We start from the raw sequence: 20,339 nt of genomic DNA on the forward strand, positions 1-20,339 counted from the left end.
TATCTTTATAGGAACGAGTTGTGTGGTCAAATTAATGCTAATTTAGTCATCAGGAGGTCAACCTGAACAAAATGCATGTTCAAATGTGTGCATAAAACCTTTGGTTCATGCGTGACACTCAATTTGAGTTGTATTTGTTTTAAATGCATTTTCAGGCCGAGCTGAGCACGTTTTCTGACTGTGAATGTATCATCATGGGAATGAGTTGTGTGATCAAATTAATGGTCATTTAGGCTTCAGGAGGTCAACCTGAACTAAATACATGTTGAAATGTGTGCATAAGTCCTTTGGTTTAGGCGTGACACTCATTTTGAGTTTTTATTGCTTTAAATGCATTTTCAGGCCGAGCTGAGCACATTTTCTGAGTTTGAATGTATCTTATAGGAATGAGTTGTGTGGTTAAATCAATGCTCATTTAGGCTTCAGGGGATCATCCTGAACAAAATACATGTTGAAGTGTGTGCATAAAATCTTTGGTTTATGTGTGACACTCAATTTGAGTTTTATTTATTTTAAATGCATTTTCAGGCCGAGGTGAGCACATTTTCTGACTTTGAATGTATCTTCATAGAAATGAGTTGTGTGGTCAAATTAATGCTCATTTAGGCTTCAGGAGGTCAACCTGAACTAAATACGTGTTGAAATGTGTGCATAAAATCTTTGGTTTACGTGTGACACTCAATTTGAGTTTTATTTATTTTAAATGCATTTTCAGGCCGAGCTGAGCACATTTTCTTACTTTGAATGTATCTTCATAGGAATGAGTTGTGCGGTCAAATTAATGCTCATTTAGGCTTCAGGAGGTCAACCTGAACTAAATACATGTTGAGTGTGTGCATAAGTCCTTTGGTTTTGGCGTGACACTCAATTTGAGTTTTATTGCTTAAAATGTATTTTCAGGCCGAGCTGAGCACATTTTCTGAGTTTGAACGTATCTTCATAGGAATGAGTTGTGTAGTCAAATTAATGCTGAGCTGAGCACGTTTTCTGACTTTGAATGTATCTTTATAGGAATGAGTTGTGTGGTCAAATTAATGCTAATTTAGTCATCAGGAGGTCAACCTGAACAAAATGCATGTTCAAATGTGTGCATAAAACCTTTGGTTCATGCGTGACACTCAATTTGAGTTGTATTTGTTTTAAATGCATTTTCAGGCCGAGCTGAGCACGTTTTCTGACTGTGAATGCATCTTCATAGGAATGAGTTGTGTGGTCAAATTAATGCTCATTTAGGCTTCAGGAGGTCAACCTGAACTAAATACGTGTTGAAATGTGTGCATAAAATCTTTGGTTTACGTGTGACACTCAATTTGAGTTTTATTTATTTTAAATGCATTTTCAGGCCGAGCTGAGCACATTTTCTTACTTTGAATGTATACTCATAGGAATGAGTTGTGTGGTCAAATTAATGCTCATTTAGGCTTCAGGAGGTCAACCTGAACTAAATACGTGTTGAAATGTGTGCATAAAATCTTTGGTTTATGTGTGACACTCAATTTGAGTTTTATTTATTTTAAATGCATTTTCAGGCCGAGGTGAGCACATTTTCTGACGTTGAATGTATCTTCATAGAAATGAGTTGTGTGGTCAAATTAATGCTCATTTAGGCTTCAGGAGGTCAACCTGAACTAAATACGTGTTGAAATGTGTGCATAAAATCTTTGGTTTACGTGTGACACTCAATTTGAGTTTTATTTATTTTAAATGCATTTTCAGGCCGAGCTGAGCACATTTTCTTACTTTGAATGTATACTCATAGGAATGAGTTGTGTGGTCAAATTAATGCTCATTTAGGCTGCAGGAGGTCAACCTGAACTAATTACATGTTGAAGTGTGTGCATAAGTCATTTGGTTTAGGCGTTACACTCAATTAGAATTTTTATTGCTTTAAATGCATTTTCAGTCCGAGCTGAGCACGTTTTTTTATTTTGAATGTATCTTCATAGGAATGAGTTGTGTAGTCAAATTAATTGTCATTTAGGCTGCAGGAGGTCAACCTGAACTAATTACATGTTGAAGTGTGTGCATAAGTCATTTGGTTTAGGCGTTACACTCAATTAGAATTTTTATTGCTTTAAATGCATTTTCAGCCCGAGCTGAGCACATTTTCTGAGTTTGAATGTATCTTATAGGAATGAGTTGTGTGGTTAAATCAATGCTCATTTAGGCTTCAGGGGATCATCCTGAACAAAATACATGTTGAAGTGTGCGCATAAGTCCTTTGCTTTAGGCGTGACACTCACTTTGAGTTTTTATTGCTTAAAATGCATTTTCAGACCGAGTTGAGCACATTTTCTGAGTTTGAATGCATCTTCATAGGAATGAGTTGTGTGGTCAAATTAATGCTCATTTAGGCTTCAGGAGGTCAACCTGAACTAAATACGTGTTGAAATGTGTGCATAAAATCTTTGGTTTACGTGTGACACTCAATTTGAGTTTTATTTATTTTAAATGCATTTTCAGGCCGAGCTGAGCACATTTTCTTACTTTGAATGTATACTCATAGGAATGAGTTGTGTGGTCAAATTAATGCTCATTTAGGCTTCAGGAGGTCAACCTGAACTAAATACGTGTTGAAATGTGTGCATAAAATCTTTGGTTTATGTGTGACACTCAATTTGAGTTTTATTTATTTTAAATGCATTTTCAGGCCGAGGTGAGCACATTTTCTGACGTTGAATGTATCTTCATAGAAATGAGTTGTGTGGTCAAATTAATGCTCATTTAGGCTTCAGGAGGTCAACCTGAACTAAATACGTGTTGAAATGTGTGCATAAAATCTTTGGTTTACGTGTGACACTCAATTTGAGTTTTATTTATTTTAAATGCATTTTCAGGCCGAGCTGAGCACATTTTCTTACTTTGAATGTATACTCATAGGAATGAGTTGTGTGGTCAAATTAATGCTCATTTAGGCTGCAGGAGGTCAACCTGAACTAATTACATGTTGAAGTGTGTGCATAAGTCATTTGGTTTAGGCGTTACACTCAATTAGAATTTTTATTGCTTTAAATGCATTTTCAGTCCGAGCTGAGCACGTTTTTTTATTTTGAATGTATCTTCATAGGAATGAGTTGTGTAGTCAAATTAATTGTCATTTAGGCTGCAGGAGGTCAACCTGAACTAATTACATGTTGAAGTGTGTGCATAAGTCATTTGGTTTAGGCGTTACACTCAATTAGAATTTTTATTGCTTTAAATGCATTTTCAGCCCGAGCTGAGCACATTTTCTGAGTTTGAATGTATCTTATAGGAATGAGTTGTGTGGTTAAATCAATGCTCATTTAGGCTTCAGGGGATCATCCTGAACAAAATACATGTTGAAGTGTGCGCATAAGTCCTTTGCTTTAGGCGTGACACTCACTTTGAGTTTTTATTGCTTAAAATGCATTTTCAGACCGAGTTGAGCACATTTTCTGAGTTTGAATGCATCTTCATAGGAATGAGTTGTGTGGTCAAATTAATGCTCATTTAGGCTTCAGGAGGTCAACCTGAACTAAATACGTGTTGAAATGTGTGCATAAAATCTTTGGTTTACGTGTGACACTCAATTTGAGTTTTATTTATTTTAAATGCATTTTCAGGCCGAGCTGAGCACATTTTCTTACTTTGAATGTATACTCATAGGAATGAGTTGTGTGGTCAAATTAATGCTCATTTAGGCTTCAGGAGGTCAACCTGAACTAAATACGTGTTGAAATGTGTGCATAAAATCTTTGGTTTACGTGTGACACTCAATTTGAGTTTTATTTATTTTAAATGCATTTTCAGGCCGAGGTGAGCACATTTTCTGACTTTGAATGTATCTTCATAGAAATGAGTTGTGTGGTCAAATTAATGCTCATTTAGGCTTCAGGAGGTCAACCTGAACTAAATACGTGTTGAAATGTGTGCATAAAATCTTTGGTTTACGTGTGACACTCAATTTGAGTTTTATTTATTTTAAATGCATTTTCAGGCCGAGCTGAGCACATTTTCTTACTTTGAATGTATACTCATAGGAATGAGTTGTGTGGTCAAATTAATGCTCATTTAGGCTGCAGGAGGTCAACCTGAACTAATTACATGTTGAAGTGTGTGCATAAGTCATTTGGTTTAGGCGTTACACTCAATTAGAATTTTTATTGCTTTAAATGCATTTTCAGTCCGAGCTGAGCACGTTTTTTGATTTTGAATGTATCTTCATAGGAATGAGTTGTGTAGTCAAATTAATTGTCATTTAGGCTTCAGGAGGTCAACCTGAACTAAATACGTGTTGAAATGTGTGCATAAAACCTTTGGTTTACGCGTGACACTCAATTTGAGTTTTATTTATTTTAAATGCATTTTCAGGCCGAGTTGAGCATATTTTCTGAGTTTGAATGTATCTTCATAGGAATGAGTTGTGTGGTCAAATTAATGCTCATTTAGTCTTCAGGAGGTCAACCTGAACTAAATACATGTTGAAATGTGTGCATAAGTCCTTTGATTTAGGTGTGACACTCAATTTGAGTTTTTATTGCTTTAAATGCATTTTCAGGCTGAGTTGAGCACGTTTTTTTGACTTTGAATGTATCTTCATAGGAATAAGTTGTGAGGTCAAATTAATGCTCATTTAGGCTTCAAGAGGTCAACCTGAACTAAATACACGTTGAAGTGTGTGCATAAGTCATTTGGTTTAGGCGTTAAACTCAATTAGAATTTTTATTGCTTTAAATGCATTATCAGGCCGAGCTGAGCACATTTTTTGATTTTGAATGTATCTTCATAGGAATGAGTTGTGTAGTCAAATTAATTGTCATTTAGGCTTCAGGAGGTCAACCTGAACTAAATACGTGTTGAAATGTGTGCATAAAACCTTTGGTTTACGCGTGACACTCAATTTGAGTTTTATTTATTTTAAATGCATTTTCATGCCGAGCTGAGCACATTTTCTGAGTTTGAATGTATCTTCATAGGAATGAGTTGTGTGGTCAAATTAATGCTGAGCTGAGCACGTTTTATGACTTTGAATGTATCTTCATAAAAATGAGTTGTGTGATCAAATTAATGCTCATTTAGGCTTCAGGAGGTCAACCTGAACTAAATACATGTTGAAATGTGTGCATAAGTCCTTTGGTTTAGGCGTGACACTCAGTTTGAGTTTTTATTGCTTTAAATGCATTTTCAGGCCGAGCTAAGCACGTTTTATGACTTTGAATGTATCTTCATAAAAATGAGTTGTGTGATCAAATTAATTGTCATTTAGGCTTCAGGAGGTCAACCTGAACAAAATACATGTTGAAGTGTGTGCATAAGTCCTTTGCTTTAGGCGTGACACTCAATTTGAGTTTTTATTGCTTTAAATGCATTTTCAGACCGAGCTGAGCACATTTTTTTACTTTGAATGTATCTTCATAGGAATGAGTTGTGTGGTCAAATTAATGCTGAGCTGAGCACGTTTTCTGACTTTGAATGTATCTTTATAGGAATGAGTTGTGTGGTCAAATTATTGATCATTTAGTCATCAGGAGGTCAACCTGAACAAAATGCATGTTCAAATGTGTGCATAAAACCTTTGGTTTATGCGTGACACTCAATTTGAGTTGTATTTGTTTTAAATGCATTTTCAGGCCGAGCTGAGCACGTTTTTTGATATTGAATGTATCTTCATAGGAATGAGTTGTGTAGTCAAATTAATTGTCATTTAGGCTTTCGGAGGTCAACCTGAACTAAATACGTGTTGAAATGTGTGCATAAAACCTTTGGTTTACGCGTGACACTCAATTTGAGTTTTATTTATTTTAAATGCATTTTCAGGCCGAGCTGAGCACATTTTCTGACTTTGAATGTATATTCATAGGAATGAGTTGTGTGGTCAAATTAATGCTCATTTAGGCTTCAGGAGGTCAACCCGAACTAAATACATGTTGAAGTGTGTGCATAAGTCATTTGGTTTAGGCGTTACACTCAATTAGAATTTTTATTGCTTTAAATGCGTTTTCAGGCCGAGCTGAGCACGTTATTTGATTTTGAATGTATCTTCATAGGAATGAGTTGTGTAGTCAAATTAATTGTCATTTAGGGTTCAGGAGGTCAACCTGAACAAAATACATGTTGAAGTGTGTGCATAAGTCCTTTGCTTTAGGCGTGACACTCAATTTGAGTTTTTATTGCTTTAAATGCATTTTCAGACCGAGCTGAGCACATTTTTTGACTTTGAATGTATCTTCATAGCTCATGAAGATACGAAGTTGTGCGGTCGAATTAATGCTCATTTAGGCTTCAGGAGGTCAACCTGAACTAAATACATGTTGAGTGTGTGCATAAGTCCTTTGGTTTAGGTGTGACACTCAATTTGAGGTTTATTGCTTTAAATGCATTTTCATGCCGAGCTGAGCACATTTTCTGAGTTTGAATGTATCTTCATAGGAATGAGTTGTGTGGTCAAATTAATGCTGAGCTGAGCACGTTTTATGACTTTGAATGTATCTTCATAAAAATGAGTTGTGTGATCAAATTAATTGTCATTTAGGCTTCAGGAGGTCAACCTGAACAAAATACATGTTGAAGTGTGTGCCTAAGTCCTTTGCTTTAGGCGTGTCACTCAATTTGAGTTTTTATTGCTTTAAATGCATTTTCAGACCGAGCTGAGCACATTTTTTGACTTTGAATGTATCTTCATAGGAATGAGTTGTGCGGTCAAATTAATGCTCATTTAGGCTTCAGGAGGTCAACCTGAACTAAATACATGTTGAGTGTGTGCATAAGTCCTTTGGTTTTGGCGTGACACTCAATTTGAGTTTTATTGCTTAAAATGTATTTTCAGGCCGAGCTGAGCACATTTTCTGAGTTTGAATGTATCTTCATAGGAATGAGTTGTGTAGTCAAATTAATGCTGAGCTGAGCACGTTTTCTGACTTTGAATGTATCTTTATAGGAATGAGTTGTGTGGTCAAATTAATGCTAATTTAGTCATCAGGAGGTCAACCTGAACAAAATGCATGTTCAAATGTGTGCATAAAACCTTTGGTTCATGCGTGACACTCAATTTGAGTTGTATTTGTTTTAAATGCATTTTCAGGCCGAGCTGACCACGTTTTCTGACTGTGAATGTATCATCATGGGAATGAGTTGTGTGATCAAATTAATGGTCATTTAGGCTTCAGGAGGTCAACCTGAACTAAATACATGTTGAAATGTGTGCATAAGTCCTTTGGTTTAGGCGTGACACTCATTTTGAGTTTTTATTGCTTTAAATGCATTTTCAGGCCGAGCTGAGCACATTTTCTGAGTTTGAATGTATCTTATAGGAATGAGTTGTGTGGTTAAATCAATGCTCATTTAGGCTTCAGGGGATCATCCTGAACAAAATACATGTTGAAGTGTGCGCATAAGTCCTTTGCTTTAGGCGTGACACTCAATTTGAGTTTTTATTGCTTAAAATGCATTTTCAGACCGAGTTGAGCACATTTTCTGAGTTTGAATGCATCTTCATAGGAATGAGTTGTGTGGTCAAATTAATGCTCATTTAGGCTTCAGGAGGTCAACCTGAACGAAATACGTGTTGAAATGTGTGCATAAAATCTTTGGTTTACGTGTGACACTCAATTTGAGTTTTATTTATTTTAAATGCATTTTCAGGCCGAGCTGAGCACATTTTCTTACTTTGAATGTATACTCATAGGAATGAGTTGTGTGGTCAAATTAATGCTCATTTAGGCTTCAGGAGGTCAACCTGAACGAAATACGTGTTGAAATGTGTGCATAAAATCTTTGGTTTACGTGTGACACTCAATTTGAGTTTTATTTATTTTAAATGCATTTTCAGGCCGAGCTGAGCACATTTTCTTACTTTGAATGTATACTCATAGGAATGAGTTGTGTGGTCAAATTAATGCTCATTTAGGCTTCAGGAGGTCAACCTGAACTAAATACGTGTTGAAATGTGTGCATAAAATCTTTGGTTTACGTGTGACACTCAATTTGAGTTTTATTTATTTTAAATGCATTTTCAGGCCGAGGTGAGCACATTTTCTGACTTTGAATGTATCTTCATAGAAATGAGTTGTGTGGTCAAATGAATGCTCATTTAGGCTGCAGGAGGTCAACCTGAACTAAATACGTGTTGAAATGTGTGCATAAAATCTTTGGTTTACGTGTGACACTCAATTTGAGTTTTATTTATTTTAAATGCATTTTCAGGCCGAGCTGAGCACATTTTCTTACTTTGAATGTATACTCATAGGAATGAGTTGTGTGGTCAAATTAATGCTCATTTAGGCTGCAGGAGGTCAACCTGAACTAATTACATGTTGAAGTGTGTGCATAAGTCATTTGGTTTAGGCGTTACACTCAATTAGAATTTTTATTGCTTTAAATGCATTTTCAGTCCGAGCTGAGCACGTTTTTTGATTTTGAATGTATCTTCATAGGAATGAGTTGTGTAGTCAAATTAATTGTCATTTAGGCTTCAGGAGGTCAACCTGAACTAAATACGTGTTGAAATGTGTGCATAAAACCTTTGGTTTAAACGTGACACTCAATTTGAGTTTTATTTATTTTAAATGCATTTTCAGGCCGAGTTGAGCACATTTTCTGAGTTTGAATGTATCTTCATAGGAATGAGTTGTGTGGTCAAATTAATGCTCATTTAGTCTTCAGGAGGTCAACCTGAACTAAATACATGTTGAAATGTGTGCATAAGTCCTTTGGTTTAGGCGTGACACTCATTTTGAGTTTTTATTGCTTTAAATGCATTTTCAGCCCGAGCTGAGCACATTTTCTGAGTTTGAATGTATCTTATAGGAATGAGTTGTGTGGTTAAATCAATGCTCATTTAGGCTTCAGGGGATCATCCTGAACAAAATACATGTTGAAGTGTGCGCATAAGTCCTTTGCTTTAGGCGTGACACTCAATTTGAGTTTTTATTGCTTAAAATGCATTTTCAGACCGAGTTGAGCACATTTTCTGAGTTTGAATGCATCTTCATAGGAATGAGTTGTGTGGTCAAATTAATGCTCATTTAGGCTTCAGGAGGTCAACCTGAACTAAATACGTGTTGAAATGTGTGCATAAAATCTTTGGTTTACGTGTGACACTCAATTTGAGTTTTATTTATTTTAAATGCATTTTCAGGCCGAGCTGAGCACATTTTCTTACTTTGAATGTATACTCATAGGAATGAGTTGTGTGGTCAAATTAATGCTCATTTAGGCTTCAGGAGGTCAACCTGAACTAAATACGTGTTGAAATGTGTGCATAAAATCTTTGGTTTACGTGTGACACTCAATTTGAGTTTTATTTATTTTAAATGCATTTTCAGGCCGAGCTGAGCACATTTTCTTACTTTGAATGTATACTCATAGGAATGAGTTGTGTGGTCAAATTAATGCTCATTTAGGCTGCAGGAGGTCAACCTGAACTAAATACATGTTGAAGTGTGTGCATAAGTCATTTGGTTTAGGCGTTACACTCAATTAGAATTTTTATTGCTTTAAATGCATTTTCAGTCCGAGCTGAGCACGTTTTTTGATTTTGAATGTATCTTCATAGGAATGAGTTGTGTAGTCAAATTAATTGTCATTTAGGCTTCAGGAGGTCAACCTGAACTAAATACGTGTTGAAATGTGTGCATAAAACCTTTGGTTTACGCGTGACACTCAATTTGAGTTTTATTTATTTTAAATGCATTTTCAGGCCGAGTTGAGCACATTTTCTGAGTTTGAATGTATCTTCATAGGAATGAGTTGTGTGGTCAAATTAATGCTCATTTAGTCTTCAGGAGGTCAACCTGAACTAAATACATGTTGAAATGTGTGCATAAGTCCTTTGGTTTAGGCGTGACACTCATTTTGAGTTTTTATTGCTTTAAATGCATTTTCAGGCCGAGCTGAGCACATTTTCTGAGTTTGAATGTATCTTATAGGAATGAGTTGTGTGGTTAAATCAATGCTCATTTAGGCTTCAGGGGATCATCCTGAACAAAATACATGTTGAAGTGTGCGCATAAGTCCTTTGCTTTAGGCGTGACACTCAATTTGAGTTTTTATTGCTTAAAATGCATTTTCAGACCGAGTTGAGCACATTTTCTGAGTTTGAATGTATCTTCATAGAAATGAGTTGTGTGGTCAAATTAATGCTCATTTAGGCTTCAGGAGGTCAACCTGAACTAAATACGTGTTGAAATGTGTGCATAAAATATTTGGTTTACGTGTGACACTCAATTTGAGTTTTATTTATTTTAAATGCATTTTCAGGCCGAGCTGAGCACATTTTCTTACTTTGAATGTATACTCATAGGAATGAGTTGTGTGGTCAAATTAATGCTCATTTAGGCTGCAGGAGGTCAACCTGAACTAAATACATGTTGAAGTGTGTGCATAAGTCATTTGGTTTAGGCGTTACACTCAATTATAATTTTTATTGCTTTAAATGCATTTTCAGGCCGAGCTGAGCACGTTTTTTGATTTTGAATGTATCTTCATAGGAATGAGTTGTGTAGTCAAATTAATTGTCATTTAGGCTTCAGGAGGTCAACCTGAACTAAATACGTGTTGAAATGTGTGCATAAAACCTTTGGTTTACGCGTGACACTCAATTTGAGTTTTATTTATTTTAAATGCATTTTCAGGCCGAGCTGAGCACGTTTTCTGAGTTTGAATGTATCTTCATAGGAATGAGTTGTGTGGTCAAATTAATGCTCATTTAGGCTTCAGGAGGTCAACCTGAACTAAATACATGTTGAAATGTGTGCACAAGTCCTTTGGTTTAGGCGTGACACTCAGTTTGAGTTTTTATTGCTTTAAATGCATTTTCAGGCCGAGCTAAGCACGTTTTATGACTTTGAATGTATCTTCATAAAAATGAGTTGTGTGATCAAATTAATTGTCATTTAGGCTTCAGGAGGTCAACCTGAACAAAATACATGTTGAAGTGTGTGCATAAGTCCTTTGCTTTAGGCGTGACACTCAATTTGAGTTTTTATTGCTTTAAATGCATTTTCAGACCGAGCTGAGCACATTTTTTTACTTTGAATATATCTTCATAGGAATGAGTTGTGCGGTCAAATTAATGCTCATTTAGGCTTCAGGAGGTCAACCTGAACTAAATACATGTTGAGTGTGTGCATAAGTCCTTTGGTTTTGGCGTGACACTCAATTTGAGTTTTATTGCTTAAAATGTATTTTCAGGCCGAGCTGAGCACATTTTCTGAGTTTGAATGTATCTTCATAGGAATGAGTTGTGTAGTCAAATTAATGCTGAGCTGAGCACGTTTTCTGACTTTGAATGTATCTTTATAGGAATGAGTTGTGTGGTCAAATTAATGCTAATTTAGTCATCAGGAGGTCAACCTGAACAAAATGCATGTTCAAATGTGTGCATAAAACCTTTGGTTCATGCGTGACACTCAATTTGAGTTGTATTTGTTTTAAATGCATTTTCAGGCCGAGCTGAGCACGTTTTCTGACTGTGAATGTATCATCATGGGAATGAGTTGTGTGATCAAATTAATGGTCATTTAGGCTTCAGGAGGTCAACCTGAACTAAATACATGTTGAAATGTGTGCATAAGTCCTTTGGTTTAGGCGTGACACTCATTTTGAGTTTTTATTGCTTTAAATGCATTTTCAGGCCGAGCTGAGCACATTTTCTGAGTTTGAATGTATCTTATAGGAATGAGTTGTGTGGTTAAATCAATGCTCATTTAGGCTTCAGGGGATCATCCTGAACAAAATACATGTTGAAGTGTGCGCATAAGTCCTTTGCTTTAGGCGTGACACTCAATTTGAGTTTTTATTGCTTTAAATGCACTTTCAGGCCGAATTGAGCACGTTTTCTGAGTTTGAATGTATCTTCATAGGAATGAGTTGTGTGGTCAAATTAATGCTCATTTGGGCTTCAGGAGGTCAACCTGAACTAAATACATGTTGAAATGTGTGCACAAGTCCTTTGGTTTAGGCGTGACACTCAATTTGAGTTTTTGTTGCTTTAAATGCATTTTCAGACCGAGCTGAGCACATTTTTTGACTTTGAATGTATCTTCATAGGAATGAGTTGTGCGGTCGAATTAATGCTCATTTAGGCTTCAGGAGGTCAACCTGAATTAAATACATGTTGAGTGTGTATAAGTCCTTTGGTTTAGGTGTGACACTCAATTTGAGGTTTATTGCTTTAAATGCATTTTCAGGCCGAGCTGAGCACATTTTCTGATTTTGAATGTATCTTCATAGGAATGAGTTGTGTAGTCAAATTAATTGTCATTTAGGCTTCAGGAGGTCAACCTGAACTAAATGCGTGTTGAAATGTGTGCATAAAACCTTTGGTTTACGCGTGACACTCAATTTGAGTTTTATTTATTTTAAATGCATTTTCAGGCCGAGCTGAGCACATTTTCTGAGTTTGAATGTATCTTCATAGGAATGAGTTGTGTGGTCAAATTAATGCTCATTTAGGCTTCAGGAGGTCAACCTGAACTAAATACATGTGGAAATGTGTGCATAAGTCCTTTGGTTTAGGCGTGACACTCCATTTTAGTTTTTATTGCTTTAAATGCATTTTCAGGCTGAGCTGAGCACATTTTCTGAGTTTGAATGTATCTTCATAGGAATGAGTTGTGTGGTCAAATTAATGCTGAGCTGAGCACGTTTTCTGACTTTGAATGTATCTTTATAGGAATGAGTTGTGTGGTCAAATTAATGCTCATTTAGTCATCAGGAGGTCAACCTGAACAAAATGCATGTTCAAATGTGTGCATAAAACCTTTGGTTTATGCGTGACACTCAATTTGAGTTGTATTTGTTTTAAATGCATTTTCAGGCTGAGCTGAGCACGTTTTTTGATTTTGAATGTATCTTCATAGGAATGAGTTGTGTAGTCAAATTAATTGTCATTTAGGCTTCAGGAGGTCAACCTGAACTAAATGCGTGTTGAAATGTGTGCATAAAACCTTTCGTTTACGCGTGACACTCAATTTGAGTTTTATTTATTTTAAATGCATTTTCAGGCCGAGCTGAGCACATTTTCTGAGTTTGAATGTATCTTCATAGGAATGAGTTGTGTGGTCAAATTAATGCTCATTTAGGCGTCAGGAGGTCAACCTGAACTAAATACATGTTGAAATGTGTGCACAAGTCCTTTGGTTTAGGTGTGACACTCAATTTGAGTTTTTATTGCTTTAAATGCATTTTCAGGCCGAGCTGAGCACGTTTTCAGAGTTTGAATGTATCTTCATAGGAATGAGTTCTGTGGTCAAATTAATGCTCATTTAGGCTTTAGGGGGTCATCCTGAACAAAATACATGTTGAAGTGTGTGCATAAGTCCTTTGCTTTAGGCGTGACACTCAATTTGAGTTTTTATTGCTTTAAATGCATTTTCAGACCGAGCTGAGCACATTTTTTGACTTTGAATGTATCTTCATAGGAATGAGTTGTGCGGTCAAATTAATGCTCATTTAGGCTTCAGGAGGTCAAACTTAACTAAATACATGTTGAGTGTGTGCATAAGTCCTTTGGTTTTGGCGTGACACTCAATTTTTTGTTTTATTGCTTAAAATGTATTTTCAGGCCGAGCTGAGCACATTTTCTGAGTTTGAATGTATCTTCATAGGAATGAGTTGTGTGGTCAAATTAATGCTGAGCTGAGCACGTTTTCTGACTTTGAATGTATCTTTATAGGAATGAGTTGTGTGGTCAAATTAATGCTCATTTAGTCATCAGGAGGTCATCTTGAACAAAATGCATGTTCAAATGTGTGCATAAAACCTTTGGTTTATGCGTGACACTCAATTTGAGTTGTATTTGTTTTAAATGCATTTTCAGGCCGAGCTGAGCACGTTTTCTGACTGTGAATGTATCATCATGTGAATGAGTTGTGTGATCAAATTAATGGTCATTTAGGCTTCAGGAGGTCAACCTGAACTAAATACATGTTGAAATGTGTGCATAAGTCCTTTGGTTTAGGCGTGACACTCAATTTGAATTTTTATTGCTTTAAATGCATTTTCAGGCCGAGCTTAGCACGTTTTTTTGACTTTGAATGTATCTTCATAGGAATAAGTTGTGAGGTCAAATTAATGCTCATTTAGGCTTCAGGGGGTCATCCTGAACAAAATACATGTTGAAATGTGTGCATAAGTCCTTTGGTTTAGGCGTGACACTCATTTTGAGTTTTTATTGCTTTAAATGCATTTTCAGGCCGAGCTGAGCACATTTTCTGAGTTTGAATGTATCTTATAGGAATGACTTGTGTGGTCAAATTAATGCTCATTTCGGCTTCAGGAGGTTATCCTGAACTAAATACATGTTGAAGTGTGTGCATAAGTCCTTATGTTTAGGCGTGACACTCAATTTGAGTTTTTATTGCTTTAAATGCACTTTCAGGCCGAATTGAGCACGTTTTCTGAGTTTGAATGTGTCTTCATAGGAATGAGTTGTGTGGTCAAATTAATGCTCATTTAGGCTTCAGGAGGTCAACCTGAACTAAATACATGTTGAAATGTGTGCACAAGTCCTTTGGTTTAGGCGTGACACTCAATTTGAGTTTCTATTGCTTTAAATGCATTTTCAGGCCGAGCTGAGCACGTTTTATGACTTTGAATGTATCTTCATAAAAATGAGTTGTGTGATCAAATTAATTGTCATTTAGGCTTCAGGAGGTCAACCTGAACAAAATACATGTTGAAGTGTGTGCATCAGTCCTTTGCTTTAGGCGTGACACTCAATTTGAGTTTTTATTGCTTTAAATGCATTTTCAGACCAAGCTGAACACATTTTTTGACTTTGAATGTATCTTCATAGGAATGAGTTGTGTGGTCAAATTAATGCTCATTTAGGCTTCAGGAGGTCAACTTGAACTAAATACGTGTTGAAATGTGTGCATAAACCCTTTGGTTTATGCGTGACACTCAACGTGCCCGAAGACAGCTGAGATAGGCTCCAGCACCCCCCGCGACCCTCGTGAGGATCAAGCGGCTCGGAAGATGAATGAATGAATGAATGTATTTCAGTGATCGTCAAAGGGTTAATATTCCAAAAGTAGCAACATAATCCTTTATTAATCGGACACAGTTTTTTTTTCTCAACAGAATATGGTCAAATGTCATTAATACACTCATGGAATTACCGTATATACTTCAGCTCATGTGTCATGGAAATGTGTAAAATTGCTTAAGAGGCCACAGCCCATTAAAGTTCACAAAGAGACAGCTAAATGTGTCAAGTCATTTAACACCAAATTATGAAACTGTCACAGCACCATCCATTATTTATACTAATTTTGGAAAGCTTTCACTAAAGGCATTATTTCTTGCGTCAACGTATAACAGGTCAAGTACACACAACATTGACCTATTCCAAAGTCATGCAGTTTTCCATTGACTTGAAGGTTCCATGCCACAATTAATTTTATTTTTAATATCTTTGATTTAATCTTTGGAAAATTCCAGGGTGCCTCTTTTCAAGCTATTCTGGTTGGTCAAAAGCACCTGCCAGACGGTTGGATTTATCATTAATATTGGCTATGTCAATAAGCTTTGTTCTGATTGGCTCACTGTTCCCCTGAAAATAAACAGTGGGTAGAGTTTAGCTCCAATAGGTAGCATGCAATATGTTGGAATTTTGTGGCACACAAGCATTCATTAGGACATCAAGTCAATCCTTCAATGTCTTCTCTTACTATTATTGTGAAACAAAAAGTGTTGGATTGTTAACCCGCTAATCAGGACTGTGAACTAACTGTGTCTTATGAAAGTTGCTGAGATAGACCGTATACATCTAAATACAGATACCATAGTTACTTGGTAAAATTGCTATATTGACTAGTCATGCTCGTGTTTCCAAATGTGCTCGTGATGTGAAGGAGTAAAATATTACTTTCAGAATATGAGGTCTGTTGAGGGAACCTGCGTGATGATTACAAAGTGCTCCTCTTTGCAATGTGCCAAAAACACAGCACGATGGCTCCGAAAAATAATTTCTTCAAGACAATCCCACCATTCTTCAGCTCCTCTGAGTTTTGCAAGTGATGCAAAGTTTTAGCTTTGCACAAGTCACGTTGTTGTTCAGCCATTTTTGCTGAGTTGAACAAAAGGGCTTGGATCGCATGCGACGTTGAGGAACACAGTTACAAATTTACTGAAGCTGTTAAAAGCGTTGATAACAAAGAAGCACGGTCCTGTATGAAGTTTTTATTTGGCTGATCATCACCAACAATCACTAAATTATGAAATACTATCTACTACTTGATCCCAAAAAAATAACATGATCTCTCGCCAACGTACCTCAGGTATTGTGCTAGTTCAAAAGCATCAAGTTTTAGCTTTGACATCAACATTAAGAATTGTTGTACATGGTGGTTGGTGATTTTAATCACCGAGTTGGTTTTGTTTTTCCTTTTATGATTATTTGATTTTTTTTTCCACAAAAAAAATTAGCTTTGGGTTCCATCCATCAGAGTGGTACCATCCTCACTAATAATAATATTGTTGTAATGTTGAATATCGAACCATTATCTGAAATGTGGCGGCACGGTGACCAACTGATTAGAATGTCCGCCTCACAGTACAGAGGTGCATGGTTCAATTACAGCTCCGGCCTTCCTGTATGAAGTTTGCATGTTCTTCCCGTGCCTGTGCGGGTTTTCTTCGGGTACCCCGGTTATATCCCACATTCAAAAAACATGCATAGCATATCAGTGGAACACTCAAAATTGTCCCCCAAATTGTCCCTCGTCTATGTGTGTCCTGTGATTGGCTGGCAACCAGTTCAGCAGGTACCACACCTACTCTCCGAAGACAGCTGGGATAGGTTCCAGCACGCCTCGTGAGGATTAACGGATTAGAAAATGGATTGATGGATGGATATCCAAAGGGCCCACCTTCACAAGGGTTGCAGGCATGATGGAACCTATCCCAGCTGTCCTTGGGCGTTAGGCGGGTTAAACTCTGAACTGGTTGTCAGCCAATTTCATATATTGAATAGAAATACAAAAACTAAAGAATTCAATATCTAATGCTTGTCATTTTCACATTACATTACCAAGAAAGAAAGAGAGAGAGAGAGACAGACAGAAAGACAGACAGACAGACAGACAGACAGACAGACAGACAGACAGACAGACATTAATTTCTGGTAGTGCAATCTCATATTTTGTTACTTTTGTATTAGTTGTGAACAGAAAACGAATGTCATCAAACATTTCTATGTTGCAGAATGTGACACCTCCCTGCTTCCAGTCCGAGTCCAACTCCGAACAATGAAGCCCCTCTGCAATACATGAGCACTTTAATACTATACTGCACAACAACAACAAAATACATTTATACAAGCCCACCAAGGACATCGTTTTAAAACAGGACTGCCCAGCTATCAAAGAATATGATTGCATTTCCCCAGCTGTGGAGGATGTGATATTGCATCCTGCAGATGCACTGCGGCAGGGTTGAGCATTTGCGAAATGTTATTCCATGGCGTCATCTTGTGGTCGAATAGCGATTCACATAAACGTCTGCGTGGTGGCTGGCGTCCGACGTGCCTGCCTCGCTGCCACATGATACATTTTCCCCCTCTGTGGGTGTTAAGAGGTAGGTGGGTTGTCGCTATCTGCTGATTTTCATGACCTAAGCGGTTCTCTCTTTTTTTCCTCCAATAAAAGCGGGTAAGCACATCAAGTATGTTCAGTGTAAAATAGTTTTAACTCAATTTGAACAAAGAATATTCAACAAAAGAGTTCAGCCTAATGCAAGGCAAAGGCAAAACTTTTTCACGTGGATAGAGGACAGGCAGTACAATCTATCCACAATGGGAGAAGTGTTTTTATACCATCCATCCATCCTCCGATCCACTTATCCTCACTCAGCTATTACAAGCCACTGAGGAGCAGCATGCAGAGATTTGAAACTACTGGTTTCTCTCGAGTCCCAAGAAATTCTCCATGCAGGATCCTCGTGCATAAATCTGTCTTACGGCAAACCCTAACACATCTCACAAAGAAAAGGTTTTGGCTCATAATACCAAAGACGATTTTTCAAGACTTTTTCTCATTGATGAACACCTACTTGGGATGGTTGGATGGTCCATTTTCGTGTCAAACGGAAAAAAGACACATCTGCTATCATCAATGACCTCAATGGCATTTGAGAAGCTGCATCACATCCTGAAATGGAAGAACTATGAAAGTACAAGTACTGTAAATCAAAACTAGTGGCTTATACAGACATAGCCCTCCTATTATCCTCAAATATTACAAACAAATTTAACCCTTGGGGTCAAATTGACCCCAGGGATATTTGGTACCAGAAAATTATGTACATTTTTCTGCCCAGGTTTTTGTGTCAGGCACTTGGATAATATGTCTGCTGCACAAACAAATATCCCCTTGGTCATAAGTTTTTTTGTTGACCTGTCCTCTAGTGCTACCATCAGGTCAAACTTTTAAATTAAAATGACTGTCAATTCAAAATAATCTTCTGAAATTTACTGACAACATCAATATGTGTTCAAGACATGGAGAAAATTAGCTTCATGATAATTGTATCCGTAATCGGTTGCCCCCATCAAAAAAAGGAAAAGCCATGAAATATGGAACAACAAAAGTAATCTATTATTTTTCGATTGATAATCATTGAATGGAGTCAAACTGGCCCCAAGGATAAAATGATTGAATTATTTAATTACTTAATTGTATCTTGAGTTGCATTTGACATGAGCAATGACTCATCAAGAGAGGGCGCTATGGCGCCAATCTCCTGCTCAGATGAGTCACCATGAAAGGTACAAAAATTAAGTCATGAAAATTAAATTGTATAATTAAAAATATACTTGTTTCATTTGTTTCCCTCTGACATCTGAAACGATGGCACCAAAATTGTTTTGTGGAGTTGTCAGTAGTTGTGTTTTTTTTTTCCGTGAAGGTGGCCGTTTTTCAGGTGTCACTTCGATCCCTAGCTCCAGTAAATTTGCGTTTACTTACTTAAAAAATAAGAAAAAAATAAACACTGAACATTATTTATACAGCACTGCGCAACAACCACAGCTGTAAAACATACACGACGAAATACATAAATACCAAAAGAAATAGTTATACTGTGATTAAAATATCCAACAACTTTATAAAGCAACCCGTCGGTGCAGTTTTAGTTCTTCCTCCCTTGACACGTTGTACTCACAGATGATGACCACCCACACACACACACACAAAATTAGTTTCATGACTTGTGTCCAGCATCTTTTTTCAGAGCACTTTACCACTGTTCAGTAACTCGTTGATGTTGACTCAAAGTATAACTGTTGGCTAAGTGTCATTTTAAAGTCCAAAGTAAAGACCAAATCCTTTAAAAAAAGCATTCCTTCGAATAACTGCATTTCTATCATACACACATACCATTTTATTGCTCTCATCTATTTCTTTACAGTGAACATGCACATTGGTGGAATTTATTAACAAATGGTTAAGCAGAACAATATCTAGATCTTTATAGTGCGACAGTAGAAATATAGTTGACATGAAAACGTCCCAGGTTGGTCATCAACATAACCATGAGGTATTATTTGACAAGTTCTATAACATGAAAGGAAAAAGGGTTCATCCATCTCTGGGAAATGTGTCCATTTGGATCTGTGCTCCACAGCCATCTCCTGGCATTTTTGTCCTTGTCACCAAGTGGTGTCCATGATTGAGTGGCAGCTTTTGATGCCTGCCTAAAAAAAGCACTTATCTTAAATCATATGACCATCTTTACTATGACAAAGAGTTAAGAATCTTCCGTAGTTTCTCTTCTGTCACTGTGGCTCAATACATAAGCATCAATTTCCAATCCTTTTCACGCGATAACTGTCCATTTTAAGAGAGAGGTGCTCTATATATAAAACCTGACCGAGTTAAATCATTTCTGTGATCTGTGATCCGTTTCAATCTCTCACTGTTTGCCTGCTTCCACGGGACACAGTTCCGTCCAATACTGTTGCAATTCTGAGGCTGAAGATGAGAACGGATCCCGAAAGAACCCTACCTTTTGGAATGAGATACAGCGACAATCAAAGCATCGGGTTTTTGTTTTTCTCCCCCCCATATTTAACCCAAGCAAACCAAGCAAAGCATGCACGCAGGGAGAACAAAGGTTATAAATGAAATTATTTGTTAGCGTTATCATCAGAAAAGGAGGGCTGAGTCAGTCTATTTAAAACTCATTCAGTACGAGCCAATTCAGGACCAAGTCTGAAAAGACGTTTAAAAACGTCTTTGGGAGTGAATGAGTTAAAACAGAGAAACAATGCAGCCGAAATAGTTTCTGAAGGCAATGAAGTTATATACCCACTTCATTCATCTCAATGCACATCATGGAAGAAACTTGCCATCTGAATAAATCAACTCATTTCCAGT

The 20,339-nt window shown here is 36.9% G+C and overlaps 1 protein-coding gene across 1 annotated transcript in view; it reads left to right on the forward strand.

Annotated features, from left to right (window-relative positions):
* LOC127588150 (potassium voltage-gated channel subfamily KQT member 4-like) overlaps window positions 1-17,217 on the forward strand; it is a 43,718-nt gene extending 26,501 nt beyond the window's left edge. The window contains exon 3 of the mRNA XM_052046738.1: window positions 17,170-17,217. Within this exon, the coding sequence (XP_051902698.1) occupies window positions 17,170-17,217 (48 nt within the window). The remainder of the gene's footprint in view (window positions 1-17,169) is intronic.
* The last annotated feature ends 3,122 nt before the right edge of the window (window positions 17,218-20,339 follow it).

This window comes from Hippocampus zosterae, chromosome 16, assembly GCF_025434085.1.
Source record: "Hippocampus zosterae strain Florida chromosome 16, ASM2543408v3, whole genome shotgun sequence".
NCBI classification, from domain to species: domain Eukaryota; kingdom Metazoa; phylum Chordata; class Actinopteri; order Syngnathiformes; family Syngnathidae; genus Hippocampus; species Hippocampus zosterae.